Genomic DNA, 15,743 nt, shown 5'->3' with positions numbered 1-15,743 from the left:
TTTGTTTTAGACTTTAAGGTATTTTAGAGATAAATCTTTTAAAACCTTCATTCAATTTTCCCTATTTTTGCTTACTATATACGGCATATAAATATTTGGCCTTTCTTCGGGTCAACAACAACTTCTTGATCATTTTCATTGAATTTTTGACATTTTCAAGTCTTTGTTTGTTCTTTCTGTAATTTGTGCACAATTTCGGGAAGTTGCTGGTCTTTTTCTGATTTTTGAAAATCAAAATTTTGCTCATTTTCAGGTCTTCTACCCAATTATCAATTCAAAGTTAACTTTGTATGATAACTTTTACAATGTTTAAGTAATTTCAGTAAATCTTTTACTGTAATTATTGCTGAGTTTATATTATGATTGTTGTTGTTATCATTTCATGTTTATTTTCTCTTATTTTCGAAATATTTCTCTTTCTTGCATGCAGATTTTTCCAGGTGTAATTTGATACAAAGTATTTCACATTTTTAACTATGAACGCCTCAATTCCCAGGCCATCCTAATGATATAATACAGAATCATGAAACACGGGACGTGATGATAAACTGTCTATTGTGCCAATAGATGGTATGCATGAGAGTGGCATCAGAGTTGTATCTCAGGCGTGGGAAAGATGTAAATTTCAGGACACATTATCAATAGTGTACAATTGAATCACAGGGTGTTTGGGTCTTTCAGAACTAGACCCGGTCATCAATGGTGACCAGATACAGTGTGTCCCGTCATGAGAATAGCCTTGTTTAAATGGAGCAGTCCACGGGACTATGCAAGGCAGGGGACGTCCTCTTCCTCTTCCCTGAGTAAAGCCTAGAGCTGAACACATACCTGGTTAACCCTCGTCCTGGTGGGTTGTGGACTAGGTTCTTAAGTGCTGGACGGGTTGGGGGGGGCGTGTTGGTGAGCGGGTCATGTTAAGGCTCTTTGAGCCCAGCAAGGTCCTTCTGCTTGAGCCATATCCAATGGCTGCTTCTTCTGGCCGCTTCGGACTCATCTGTCTGTTGCAGGGCGTGTCAATGGATGCCAAGGTCTTTCAGCGGCCTGATGGGGGAAGAAGTCAAAACAGTTCTAGATACCGCTTCAACCGAAGAGTTTTTGTAATTCATCCTCGTTCGGTGTCAGTTACCAGCTCTGTGTGGCGTAGTTTTTTGCGCTCATGGGCCTCTTCTGGGGAGTTCCCCTATGGGACAATGAAGACCAAAGTACCACGTCTGGTCTAAGGGAAGTGGCTGCCATCTCAGGTGGACTGACTAGCCGCCGTGAAATATCAACTGGCATCTTCCAGTCCCGGGCCATGGCTGGCTGTCTACTTTCTGGTTTGGTATGGGGATGGTTGGGCTTTTTCGTCCCTCTTGGATGAAAGTTTGGGTAGGGATGAAATCGGTTGATCTCAGGGGCAAGGAGTTGGTAGTAGTACTCTTGCTCTCAAGAGCTCCCGGACTCCTGATGACCCGGTTGTGCCTCCATGCGTTAGGCTGGTCGCACAACCAGTCAAGATATATTTGTGCGTCGGAGTCCTGGAGTTGTTTGAAGTCATCTGGAGTCTCACTTTGAAGCACTTGTACTCTTCAGTGAGGCTTGTGATAGGCAACTCGAGGACCCCTTTGCGATAGAGCTGATATTAATCCGACAGCTTGGGACACTGAGCCACTTCTTCACGTATGAAGTCACGGCTCGCTCTATCTTCTCAACAGTTGTTATCGGGCGCTCGTAAATAGTGAGTGGCCACATTAGGAGAAGTCCAATTTGCAAGCATCAGGGCTTGTGCTTCCCTGGCAGCAGGATCTTGTTGATTTTTTTCCAGACTACCGATGATGTCCTGACTTATTTGCCGCACTTGGTCTTTGCCCCTTAGGCTTGCGTCGTAACGCCTGTCCAGGCTTTTGATAGGTTTCTCACACTTGGTTGGTGTTGGGCCATCAGTAACGCAGAACTTCACATCTTTAAACTTTCCCTTGACTATCGAGATGTTTCGTGACTTGTATGGCTTGATTTTCATCCGGGCCCACTTGATGTTCTCCTGCTGCTTTTGCAAGTTGCCGCCTGGTGCATGCTGTGGTAGTGGTCAGAGACATGTATGCTCGGATAGGAAGAAGGCGGATCACGTTCTCGGTTTGCTCAACCCCAACAACGCATCTTGAGGCCCCGATGATGACCTCATTGGCCATTCTGAAGCCCAGGGATGAGATTGTACAGTCTGCCATGATGTTGTAAAGTTGGCCATTGTGAAGCAGACTTGCAGGTCTTCAAAGTAGGCTTTTACTTGGCCATAGAGAGCTACTAGAATCTGAAGGAAGTTGAAAGATTCCCAGAGGAGGTTATGGGGAACTGATCCAAAGTCATTGGCATGGGTCAAGGAAGATGTCAAGGTAATGATAATAATAAGAAGAAGGGAATAAGGGAAGAAGAAGAGGAAGAAGAAGAATTATTTGTAGTTAAATCGATAGATTTTGTTTATCCACAAGTTGTTTCTAATTCACACTTAATTCCTTGCTGAGAAATTGAATATATTTCACGCTTTTCCTGCTATTTACCCAGAAGGATGTCGTACCTTTTATTGGTGTATTAAATTTATTTACGCAATTCATATTTTGAGGTCATTTTTGCCACTTTTTTCTCTTTGGTTTCCTCCATAGTAATAACAGTCCTTGCAAATATTTAGTGGATGTGTTGCTTTTTTCAGATATTTTTGCTCACCATTGAACATTTGTATTATTTCAGTTTTTAATTAAATTGCTAAGGAGATTTCAAGTTTATGTTTTTTTTATTTTCATGGGATTTCTTTTTCACAGTTTTGGTGACATGGTTTGTTTTATTATCAGTAGCTGGAAAGTCTGCGTTGAGGATTATGCATAGATTTATTTATTTACACAATTCATATTTCAAGGTAACTTGCCAATTTTTGTTTGTCTTTCGTTTCCTCCAAAGTAATTAAAAGAAAACGTTCACTGGATGAGATAACTGAAAATGATATAACTGAAATATTTATTTCAGTTTTGAATAAATTTGTTTAGAATATTTATTGTTGAGTAAAAAAAACAACCTTGTCTTCATGGGATTCTTTTCAGCGTTAGATACTGCTTTTCAGTGGATTTTTTTTCTGGGTTACAGGGTCGGAAAGCGTGTATTTTTAAATTTTTTGAATATTTACATGAATATTTCTTTTTTTGATTGATTTTTTTCTAGATTTTAGTAGAAGTCCCGCCTTCGGGGCGCATCAGTGACGCTTGAGAACACGGTTCTGATGGAGACTCCAGGTTTATTAGGACGGTGATCATGCAGCCACCTTTGACATGCGGGGCAGGAAGCGGCAGACAGACTTTCACAATAAAAGCCGGTCTGTTACATTCATGTTTTTTTTTTTTTTTTTAAATCTTCACTGAGTGGCTGGGGGGGCGTCATGATGATTGCGTGACCCCCCTCCCCCCCTCCAAACACTCACACACACACGCGTAGTCCTCTTATTTTAGGTCGGGTCCATCCGATTCTAGCTGGAGGAGCTGAGGATGCGGGAGTCCGCGGAGTCGGAGCGCTCCTCGTACTCCTCCTCCGGGGAGGAGTAGAGCCCCGGCTTGGGGCCGAGCGCGCAGCCCTCCTCCGGCGCGCCGACGCGCGGCTCCTCGGCGGGCCTGGCGGCCAGCAGCGGCGTGCCTCGGAAGACGGAACCGGCGGCCGCGGCGGCGGCGGCGGCTGCAGCTGCGGCTGCGGCGGCGGCGGCGGCCGAGGAGGGCGAGGAGGATGACGAGGAGGAGGAGGAGGAGAAGGGCGACACGTAGTGCGCCGCGGAGCGCAGCTGGTACTGCTGCTGCAGCGCCACGGTATTCCACAGAGTCACGTCGTTGTGCACGAAGGGCCCCGACTGGCGCGTCAGCGAGTTGCGCAGCATGAGCGGGTACCGGGCGGCCTGCGGGAAGGACGCCTGCTGCGGGAGCGGGACGCCCGGGACGCCCGGCGCGCAGTCGGACGCGAAGCGCAGCGACTCGGGCACCCGGAAGGCCGAACCCACCGACCACTTGGCGGAGGCGGACACCGGGTGGTACGAACCCAGGCCGTGCTCGAAGGGGTGTCCGTTGTGCGGAGACGCCAACGCCAGCGCGTCCGGGTGCGGGTCGGCGTGCGTGTGCGTGTGTGCGTGCGGGTGAGAATGCACGCCGCCGTCGGGCCCGCGGCTGGAGAGCAGCACCTCGATGGCGCCCACCAGGTCGCCGCCGCAGCCGCGGAGGATCAGCTCCAGCACCGGCGGCTTGTGCGCCGGAAAGATCTTCTTGAGGACGTCCAGCGGCGGCCGGTTGGCGCGGAGGCTGAACGGCAGGTTCACGGAGCCGCCGAGGCCCTCGATCAGCACGCTGCGCTCCCCGGGGCTGCCGGGGAACTTGCGCGGACTCTCGGCCTTCGCCTCCCGGTCGGCTTTGGCGGCGCCGTAGCGGGGCTCGTCGGCCGGTGGGGGCGGCGGCGGCGCGTCCGGAGGCTCCGGCGTGTAGCAGGATGTCGGCTTGGACTCCTCCGGGGAGCTGACCGGCTCCTGCTCCCGCTCGCTGGAGCTCCCGCCGTTCTCCGCACCGGACGCGTCGTCGCCACCGTCGTCCGGTGACTCTGGGTGGAAACACACACACACACACACACACACACACACACACACACACACACACACACACACACACACACACGCACACGCACACACACACACACACGGGGGCAAGATCAATCACCGGCCTTCTCTTTAAAATCACGAAGAATGACGAAATAAAAAATAAGCGACCGATCAGGGTTTTTAAGCTGTTTTAACATTTTCTCATAACTGTACAAACACACGAACTTTTGGGTTATTTTGTAATAATATCAATCAATAAAAATGTACTTATAATGGTAGTATTATAAAGCGTTGTATTCAGGGTGCCTTACGACACTAAAGGACTCTGTAGAGACATAGTAAAGTAAAAATAAAACAAAAGTGTCAAACCCGGCCTATTTTTGTATTTATTTTACTCATTGCTATTTATTTTCGACATTCTATTCATATTGTTGTTTAGTTCTAGTTGTGTATATTTTTAACCCTCACTGTTTCTTAATGTTGCCCATGGTTATCCTGACGTTGTTGTTGATTTTGTCCGTTGTCTATTTATCTGCCGTCTATTTATTCGTGGATTTTTTTTCTTGCTATCTCCCGTCTTCTGACTTTCTATCTATAAGTATACTCATATTTATATTCATATTTAATTCTTCTTTGACATTATAACTGTTACATTGCTGTGACAAAGCTATAAAGTTTATCCTATCTTAAAAGGATCTAAAAATTAGAATTTTTAAATTATTTCTTCTTTCTGATGATTTAGGTGCTTTGGGGTTTATGTGGCTTTTTTTTGGGGGGGGGTTCTAAAAAACTTGAAACATGACTGATCAATTATTTTAAGAAGGTGATGATATGTTGATTCTTGTTAAAAAATATTTTTTTACCGTTTTTTTTTTCAAATGAGTGTCCACTTTTCAAAAGCACTTTTTGCCATTTTAAGTTAATTAAGATTTTATCCATTTAAAATATATTAGATACCTCATATAGAATGATTGTCTAAGCAAATGCCTTACTGACTTTCAGATTCTCTGTTGCTTCTTTCAGATTTTATTTTGTTAAATTTGTCCGTGATGGAGGAAAAATGAGAAAACAATGTAAGATAAAACTATAAATAATAATAATAAAACTAAAGCTGTGAGAAAAATAATGAAATAAATGAAAAAAGGGACAACTAACAGGAAAAAAAAGACGTCTTTCTGCGGAATCACTGACGTCACATGGGAAAACCCGAGCTCTACATCACCTGGCATGTTGCCTGGCAACGTCTCATCCGCACGGACATCCCACGGTTACCTGCGACCGCCTCTTACCGGAACCGGGGAAAATTCGTTAACGACGCTGAATTAATTCGCTGACACTAACAAGGTGCTTTTTATTTGTTTATTGGAAAATAAATTGATTTAACACCTAGGATAGATAGAGAGATAGAGAGATAGAGAGATAGATAGATAGATAGATAGATAGATAGATAGATAGATAGATAGATAGATATAGATAGATATAGATAGATAGATATATATAGATAGGTATAGATAGATAGATATAGATAGATAGATAGATAGATAGATAGATAGATAGATAGATAGATAGATAGATGAGAAATGTCTTCTTCAAAATAAAACATTCCTGTTTATCGTAGGGTTTTTTTTTGTTGTTGTTGTCTGGCTTTTATTTTTTCCGTTTTTCTTTATTAAAGTTTTCAGCAAACAAAACCCAATATCATCGGACCCTCTCTGCTGTTTGGTCCTAATACTAGATATGGGGGGAAACATTGAAGAGGTTAAACTTAATATCTGAATGGTCAGTGGAAATCAACGAGTGACGATGTTTCTGCTCAAATCTGCATTTTGATTGATATGAACAAACCTCGATAGTATTTTTTCTTTCAAGTTTCACTTCAAACTTTTCTCCGAATTTTTCGAATCATACTTTTATTGAACTTTATCTTGTGAAATAACAAATACTGGAGCAGGATATTGTCGCCTTCTTAAAATAACTGCCTGCCATTTTTTGACAAAAAAGATTTTTTGCTGAAATCAACTCCATATTCAATATATCGCTTTTTTCTGTAACTACTGAAAAAAATACTGATGATTATTTTGAGAAGGCAATGATGTTATTTCTAATTTTAAGTAAGTTTTTTTTTCTTTGAAAGCTATGACCATTTGATCATTTCAAAGGTGACTCATTTATCATTTAGAGTAAACTATGATTTCATCCGTAGAGAAAATAATCCATGATAAAAATTCTCGCAGGGTTAGTGTCGTACTGACGTCCACATTATTGCCGCTGATTCTTTCCAGTTTTACTTTGTAAAATGAGTCTATGTAAAGATGAAATGTTTTTTTTTTTTACTTTTCAAGCTACATTTAGTTGTTCAAACCATTTCTTGATGCCACATTATAACTCGATTGGAAAGAGTAAAGCGGAAAAAAACCTTGGGAATAATGACATGATTGTTATACTTGTAGTTATTATAATAGGAATTGTTACTATTAAAGGCGCCTTTCGAAAAGTTTGGGATACAAATAATCCGTCATTGATTGTTGATCATCAGATCATCTTCATCCCTCCGTCCCGGCTGAGTTTGTCGTCCGCTGTCATTGTTGAGAGACCAAAATAAATGTAATAAATGAAAAAAAAAGAACAACATAAACGAATAAACAAGTTAAAAGAAGGGGGGCTTCCTCCCCCTGTTCCTCACCTGAGCAGGTCGTGGTGGCGGCCGCCTGCGCCGCCTCGCCGCCGCTCCAGCGCAGCTCCAGCTCGTCGGTCCGGGGCGGGGCTCCCTGGCCGCCGTCGCCGCCGGCCTGCAGCCCCATGGCGGGCAACACTCGCAGGGACTCCGGGATGAGACTCTCCAGGCTTTCGTTGGCCTGCTGCCGCCGCAGCGCCACCTGCGCCGCCATCACCCGCTGGCGCTCGATGATGAGGATGCACTTCTCGCAAGTGCAGTCCTTGAAGCGGCAGTAGCGCTTGTGGCCCTTCAGCCACGACAGCACGCCGTGGTTCCTGCAGCGCGCACACTTTGGGGTCCTCTGGAGCGGCGCACGGGGTTGCGACACCGGCGCGCCCATGTATAGGTACGGAGAACCGTAGCCGTTCATGGCGCTGGATGGCTTCCTGGCTGTATGGATGGATGGATGGATGGATGTGTGTGTGTGTGTGTGTGTGTGTGTGTGTGTGTGTGTGTGCGTGTGGGGTCGACACGGGAGTGACGGCGGGAGTCGCTGCGACACACGCGTGACGTGGGGTAGGGCGGGGACGCGGTTTGGGGTTTGGGGTTGGAGGTGGGAGGCGTGGCGTGGCGAGGAGGAGCCGTTTCACCTGACAGGCGTCACCCGTGGCAAGGGGAATATGTATAGAAGGAAAGAAAGAAAGAAAAGAAAAACAAACAGAGACACGAGAGGCGTGGACCCCCCCCCCCCACCCTCCTGCGAGACTCTTGTCTCCCGTGAAACGGAAGCGCCCGAAGTTTCACGACAGTCAAAGTCGCTTTACGGCTGAGCTTTTCTCACTTCAAATCACCAAAGCAGTTAGCGAACAATTCTGCTCTAATTAGAATTTCATATTTTATATATGAGTTTCGTGGCTGGTTTAGTTTGGTGAGAAATTAATAGACATTCGTTTAAACGGTTTCTGTTTTTGTTTGTTTTGTTGTTCTGGCATGTTTTGTTTTGTTTTTGCCAAATGTTTTTGAATAGGGTCAGGAATGAATCCATCATGATTTGGAAAGAAGGTCAGAGAAGCCAGACTGAGATGGTTCGGTCACGATCAGAGGAGGGACAGTGGATAACTGCCGGGCAGGAGGGCTAAATAAAAACCAAAAAGAAGATTTATGGACGTAGTGAGAGAGGATAGGGCTAGATGGGGGAGGTTGATTCGCTGTGACGACCCCTGAGGGGGGCAAATATTTTGAAAATAATGATCATTTTTTTCTTCAATGTAAAATGTCTCAACAGCATTGCACTGCACCATGTATTTTGAAATCAAATATTTCATAAGGGCTTTATCTTGAGCAATGGGATTTAGGGGGGAAAAACATCAACACTAGGCATGAATCGATCAAAATCGGCGCGACCAGTCGATTGAATTTTAACTAAATATGGTTTCATTGAACGGGCATGATTGGTGTTGATGCAAATTCCATGTTTGAATTCCACCTGGGAGTCTAAGCCTGTGGGTTTTCTGTGCCCTCCGCTTTGCCTGGCAGGCCCGTCCTAATCCCGGCGCGGCATAACTGAGCCGATTATCTCCGCGGGAGGGGAAGCATGCGGGGGCCGGTGGAGGGGGAAGCATGGAGGAAGATGGGGGGGAAAAAAAAGTGTGTACCCAAGCAGAAGATGGGATGAGAGTGGCGGGCGGCGAACAGAGAGCCGCCGCTCCGGTAAAGCGACCCGGCGGGAGGCGCGTCTCCGCGGCTATTAAGGATTTAATTGGAAAATAGCGGAGGAAATTTCAAGGTGACTGCAGGAGCCCCCGCCCCGCAGTTTGTGCCGGAACACTAGATTTGTGGGAGTGGGAGGGAAGGTGGTCAGAGTGGGGTTGGCTGAATTTATTCACAAATTATTATTATTATTATTTTTTTTATGTCAACCATATAGCTTAGAAGAAGTACAACAGGAAGCGCTTTGGATTTCAGTCTGATGTCACCAAGACTTTCTTCTTTTTTGAACTAAAAACTGAAGTCGAACTACTACCATCCCTGCATTTCAATAAAAGAAAATTACAACAATAATAATCATCAGGAACCGGTGCAGACATTTCTGGATTTGATTATTTAACCGGGACGCTACAATCATTTCATAACCTTTATCTGATGTTATGCAAAATAGGATTATTTAAATTTAGGGGAGGAAAGTAAGCCGCGGATGAATATTTCATGCAAAGGCCATCAGGCCACAAGGTGAAAAAAAAAAATGACTGCAATTCAGATTACAGGTTCATCTTTGGGAGGAATGAATCCAAAGTGATCTTTGGGATTATTGGATATTGGAAAATTCCCAAAAAGATAAGAGGACATGAAAAAAAAAAACAAAACAATATAATTTAGGAAATGGTTTAACAAGTGTAAGATAAGCGGCATCTTATGGAATGGAACGTTTAATACGAATGAATAATAAAAAGAGCTATTTATTCTTCTGCTTCATGTAAGTTTCAGGGGCTTGTGTGTGTTGCATGGCTTGACATTTCTAAAATTACAGTGTAATTTCACAAAAAAAAAATCTACTCACGAAAAATTGCTATTGTGTGAATATTATTCCCTGATGCCTCCATTTGAGTGTGCGTGAGCTGAACATTGGACACTGGATCATATATTATCGAAGTCACCAATCTGGATTGATGGGATGGGAGGTATAAATAGTTACCAAAGGATTAATATCATTCGATCTATCTACTTGCCAATAGGCCTTATTGTTTTAAAATTAGTAAAATATCCCAGAATGCCAAAAAAATGAGAGGAAAAAAGGGTAAACAAAATGATAAAGCATCTGAATGGAAGTGAAAACAAAACAAATAAAATCCAGATTAGATAAAATCAATATGAAATGATTGAAAAATTGGCAGAAAAGTCATGGATTGAGATGGAAAACATGTTTTTACATTTGTCATAAATATAAAAAAATACACATTTGTATTTTTATTCTGTACCAGTGTGTAAACGTTCTTGCAGGACACACACACACACACACACACACACACACACACACACACACACACACACACGTCAAGGTCGCTGTCTCTCCAGGGGTCACTTCCACATCCACCGGAGGGCGCTGTGACCGGGGGACGTGGGGGCACGACCTCGGGGGTCACAACTGGGCGCTGATTGGGGGCGTCACCACCTATTAGAGGTCCCGTCACGCCGCTGCTGATTTAGGTGCCCCCAAGGAGGCGGGACGCTGGGATTAGCCTCGACGCGTCAGTCAGAGTGACATGTTTATTTGGAACCGTGGAAAAATGTCGACCAGCCGGAGGATCTAAGATATCATACTGTTATTTGAACTAAATGTCAAGGAAAATTAATTATCTTCCTATATAAGGACCTAATGTTCAAAAATTGTGATTAAGGACTGCAAATGTTTGAGGCGGTTTGTGTTGGTTCAGATGTTTGACTTGAGTCTTGAGTTTATGTCAAACAAATAGCATTATAATTATTGTCTGCCTGTATCCATGTTGTAATCATGTGATCAACCAGCCAGAATGACTGCTGTTAAAATGTATTTATTGTATTTGGAAAAAAAACAAAAAAAAAAAATGTATCAAAGTTGTGGTGTGACCAAAATACTTCCTGTTTAACTCATAAAATATGTTAAATTTTTCTGCATTTCTTCAGGGGTGTTTGTGAACCTGCTGAAAGTGTAGCTCTGAATAACATTTGAACATTCGTTTTAATCTTAATCCCTGCTACTAGCTGCTCTTTTTGAATCGCATTAGTTCTGATCCCCCGCCTACAAGTAGAGACACCGATTCTTTCATTCATTCATTCAATTTGCACACATCAGACAATTAAGAGTCTTCAATGAACCCGGACCTGACTGTTTTTGGACCGTGATGCAGATAACCCAAGCAGGAACAGGTAGTACCAGGAGAATCTGGGTGGGAAAACATGGAGAACTTGGAAGGAGCCCAGGCAGAAGAACCTGGAGAACCCAAGCAGGAGAATGTGGAATACGTGGAGAGAACCTATGCAGGAAGAAATGGAGAAAACTCAGGCAGAAGATAGAGAACACTAAGGGACGGACAGGGAGAACTTGGAGAATGCTGGCAGGAAAAGATGAAGAACTTGGAGAGAATCCAGGCAGGAGAGCAAGGACTAACTCAAGAGAACCTGAGCAGGAGGAAATCAAGAGAAACCTGGCAGGAAAAGATGAAGATCCTGGAGAGAACCCAGGCGGGAAGAGGGAGAACATGGAGACGGTCCGCAGGGAGAAGAACCCCTTTGCTGTCTGTCAGGAGGAGTCACAATTTAAGACCTTGAATGAAGCTGTGGATTCCTTCCAAACTGAAGATGACACCATGTAAACCCCTTCATTTTAAACGTGCAGCACCCTCTTCTTCTGCATTTGCTGATGTTGTCCCGCCGCCACATTTCCTAGTAGAAACCCACCCTGCAGTATTTTTTGCTTTTTTCCCCCTTTTTAATCTACGACCCAAGCGCATGATGGATGGCAGCCCGGGCGGCTCAAGGAAAACCAATCCTCTGACACTTTTCTCCCCCTGTCGTCCCCCTGGCGCTGTACCCACACTGAGCAGCAGCTACAGAAGGACAAGGCAGCGGCAGCCGGTCGCCCCTGACAACGGTGATAAAATGGCCTTCCTTAACTAAACTCATAAAGCACGGGGCGATAAAACTCAATCTTCCGTAAAATCCAATTAAGTCATTATCTGACTGATTGTATCTTTAATTGAAAACAGAAGTGACAGTAAATTTCTGTGATATATCAGGATCAATCGATACCGCTGCCCAATCTGGTCTCCCGGGGTGATTTATGATGTCAGGGGCTTATAGGTAACTCCACATTCTTCTCTCTAAAACCACTGGTGGATGAAATTAAGAGTAAGTGCGTTTCATAAAAAAACAAGATGGTCGTGTTATTGATTACAACAGATGGGCCAGAATCCAATGAATGTTCCCACGGCGCCGCAGAAAAGAAAATACAAGTAATTTTCTCTGTCTGTTTTATGCTGCCGCCCTCCTCCTTTGCCGCTCCCGCCCGCCCATCCGCCACGGCCAACACCGCCGCCGCTGCAAGCTCCGCCGCTGGACCGCAATCGCACTCCATCACACAGCGCGGTTTCAGCCCCCCGGAAAGAACTTGTAGCGACATAAACACCCCGAGTCCAAATGACTTCTGTTGCTGTCTCACTCAAACACAGACGGAAATAAACACTTTGAAACCTCACCGTTGGGAATGAGCCGCCACGGATGCCAGTGAAATATAAACATCGCCTCCGCTGTTCTGGCAAGGGCTGGGGGGTCGCAGGCGGAGGGAGGAGAGCGGAGGGGGGTGGGATGCAAAAATGATCTTGTTTTTCTTTCGTACCTTTTTTTTTTTAAATGAACATTTAAACACCCTGAGGAAGAGAACACAGGACAGTCAATTCAAGAAGAAGAAAAACAAAGCAACGCTGCTGCCTGCAGTTTTGTGGGATCGAACACAATTCAAACACAATCGAGTTTGTTAAATCATCTGCTGTTGGTTTGATCTAATAGTTGATTATTAATTAAGTCAATAAATAAAAAAAAAACACGATAAACTGCTTGCTGTCTTCAGAAGTCAGCTTGATATTAAGTTGGTCTTCGTCCTGAAAGTGAAGATGAGGCTGGGGGGGCCCCAAGGGGTTAAATATACAATAGAAATGCAAATTGTGCAAAATAAATGAGGCTGCCGGGATTGCCGGCATGAAATAAGGTGGCGGGTTTACCGCCATCCCATAATGATTCATTTCAAAGCTGTTCGCCTGTTTCACCTACAGGATGTCAACTGTGCCTGACTTTCTGGGGTCTGAACCTCTTTAAAGTTCTGACTTTCTCAGTCTGACTCCCAAACTTGGCAAAGTGCAATCATTGAAGTGACATGTCCTGTCAATGTGATCCGTTCGCCCCCCCAAATAATAAACTGACCCTAAAATAAAGTATCAAAAAAATTCAACTTTACCACAAATTAAATAAATATTGTTAAGAATCTAGAGACAAGAATGAGAAAATTGCAGCCCAAATAAGGAAAATAAGTTAGTGTGCAGCTCAAATCAGACAATTGGGCACTACACCAAAAGACTAAGAATCAAACTGATACTTTCACATTTTCTAATTATAGAAAATATTTATTTAAAAGGTGGGTTCAGTACATCTTCAAAAAACAGCCAAGCAAAGAAGCTAAAATAAAAAAAAGAAACACACCTAAATATATACAAAATATGTGCAAGACTGCAAGAAATGACCTACATATGAATTAAGCGGTTTCAAAGTGCTATTAAAGCGACGAGCAGGTTACTGTCAGAAAGTAAAGACAAGTCCAATCATAGATCTTCGATATATAAAGGTCAGATTTAAGACAAATTGAAATGACATCTCTCTCTCTCTCCATCACCGCCGACCAGCACTGCTTGAAAAATCCCATCTCCTGAAGGCTGGGATCATTGTTCAGGGGGAAGGGTGGGGGGTAAATAATGTATTTGAGCACGGGTCAAAAAAAAAAGAGAAAATAAGAAGAAAAAAGATGGCAGGCCATCAATCTAGTCCCTGACATGTTTACAAGGTGAACAAATTGCAGGTGTATCTGGCATCAGCCGGCTCGTCGGCCGTGCGTGATGAGGACTAACGGAGGCCGCGCAATAATAAAATCATTTTCATCACTTTCACGCTCGATAAAAAGCCGGGATCTTAAAACTAATGTCAAGATAATCAAAAGTCTTTCATCATTTCCTGTTAAATTTTTGTTATAAAAGCCATAAAGTCTTTTATCAGCCTTAAAAAAAAAAAAAAAAAAGTATCGTTTGGGCTTCGATTTCAAAAAATGTCACGGTCCTTTTTGAAGGCAAATTGTGAAGTATTAAAGTTCAGGCTACTATCCAGGCTTAAAGCTACTGGATAGTACTACCAAGACTTGTCATCAAGTAAGAAATGACTTCTGGAGAAACAGTCATTCCAGGTTAAAATTCAAAAATATAAAAATATCTTAATGTAGGTATTCAGAATAAACCTAGGTCTCTCATTTTATTTATCGTTTTACAAATATGTTCATTGAACCACGCCTGAGAATTTATATCCAATTTACATTCAGTCTCCTCTGACTGTGTCTGTGTATTTCAGTGTTTGCATTACTCACCAGAAAACGCTGTGGCCAAACAGATCGACTCAGGAGATCAGCTAAAGCGCCATGTTAACAAAATCGAAATAAACAAGAGCAAACAGGAAACGGACCAAAAAAAAATGATAAAAACAGCAAAAATTCAACCAAAAACATAAATCAGTTAAGATACAATAAAAGTGGAGATTTGCAGATAGGACTCCTTTCTACTTTCCCCTGAACAGAACTGGGGGATTTAACATCTTGGATATTGAATCGACACAACCCAGAATGATTTCTTGCCAGTTTTTTTTTTTTTTTTTCTTTTCATTTTTTAGAGTGATTTGGGTTGAACAAGAAGCACTTGACGAGCTTCTGGAGGATTTCAGCATGAAGCAGATCCAATGTTCTCCAAGTCCCCTCTCCGGGTCGCTTTCGTGACACGCACTGAATCCCTTTCCATGGTGCTCAATCACATTTTTCCCACATGAAAATAATTTCCCAACCTCTTTGCAAAATTATAACTTATACAGTAGATCCTCAGCTTACGAATTTAATTTGTTCTTTGACGGTGTTCACAAACTGAAATGTTTGTGACCCAAATTAATGTTTCCCATTGAAATAAAAAGGAAACAGGACAAAAAATACTGACTATTTTGAAACTTTTTAATGCGATTACATGTGGCAAAAAAAAAAAAAAAAAAATTCGAAAAGAATTAAAGATAACCTTAATTAGGACGGTGTTTCTGGTGTTCTTTCTCTTCTTGCCATCATTTGAGCTCGCCGTTTCCTTTACTAAATCGACTTCTGGCATGAGGCCCTCACGAACGCTATCTCCTGCAAGCTATCTTTCATTCACCCAAACTAACAATCACTTTTCTACTTCTTCTAAGACTTGAGTTCATGCACAACTGCGGTACACTTCGAAAGCCTGTGAGCTTGTTTGTGTGGATGTGCACTGAGGCTAATTCGCAGCACAATTCAAAATGTGATTGAAAACTGTTCGTAGGCTGATTTTTCGTGATTATGGGTGTTCATAAGCTGAGGTTCTACTGCATCTTATGTTTTTTTAGGCAGAAATCATTAATAAATTTGCGCAAAATCAGGAGGACGTGACCTGGATACTAGGCTGTTAGTCTTATTAGCTCTTTGCAGAGATTCAGACGAATGTTCATATGAAGTTCACTTGAGTTCTTCACTCCGTGTATTGGGGTTAAACGGGTTGAATCATAAAAGCTTTTCAGAGATGATAACATGCAGATGAACTTCCTTCAGAAAAACACGGTGAAAGGCAAAATAACGAACCTCAGATCAGAACCGTCGGAGGGGAACTTCGCGATCTGTCGAATGCTGGCGGGAGCACAGTCAGCCGAGCCAGA

General features: G+C 43.3%; 1 protein-coding gene across 1 annotated transcript; it reads right to left on the bottom strand.

Moving 5' to 3' along the window:
- Positions 1–3,487: 3,487 nt before the first annotated feature.
- On the bottom strand, positions 3,488–7,677 carry dmrt3a (doublesex and mab-3 related transcription factor 3a). The gene is made up of 2 exons (XM_086169158.1): positions 7,275–7,677; positions 3,488–4,593 (listed from the first exon to the last, which is right to left on the bottom strand). The coding sequence occupies exons 1-2, from the start codon at positions 7,675–7,677 to the stop codon at positions 3,488–3,490; spliced, it is 1,509 nt and encodes a 502-aa protein (XP_086025284.1).
- Positions 7,678–15,743: the final 8,066 nt, after the last annotated feature.

This window comes from Fistularia commersonii, chromosome 22 (assembly GCF_037954325.1).
Source record: "Fistularia commersonii isolate RoL2024-O1a breed Wild chromosome 22, RoL_Fcom_v1.0, whole genome shotgun sequence".
Taxonomy (NCBI): Eukaryota; Metazoa; Chordata; class Actinopteri; order Syngnathiformes; family Fistulariidae; genus Fistularia; species Fistularia commersonii.
This window is presented reverse-complemented; position numbering and strand designations above follow the sequence as displayed.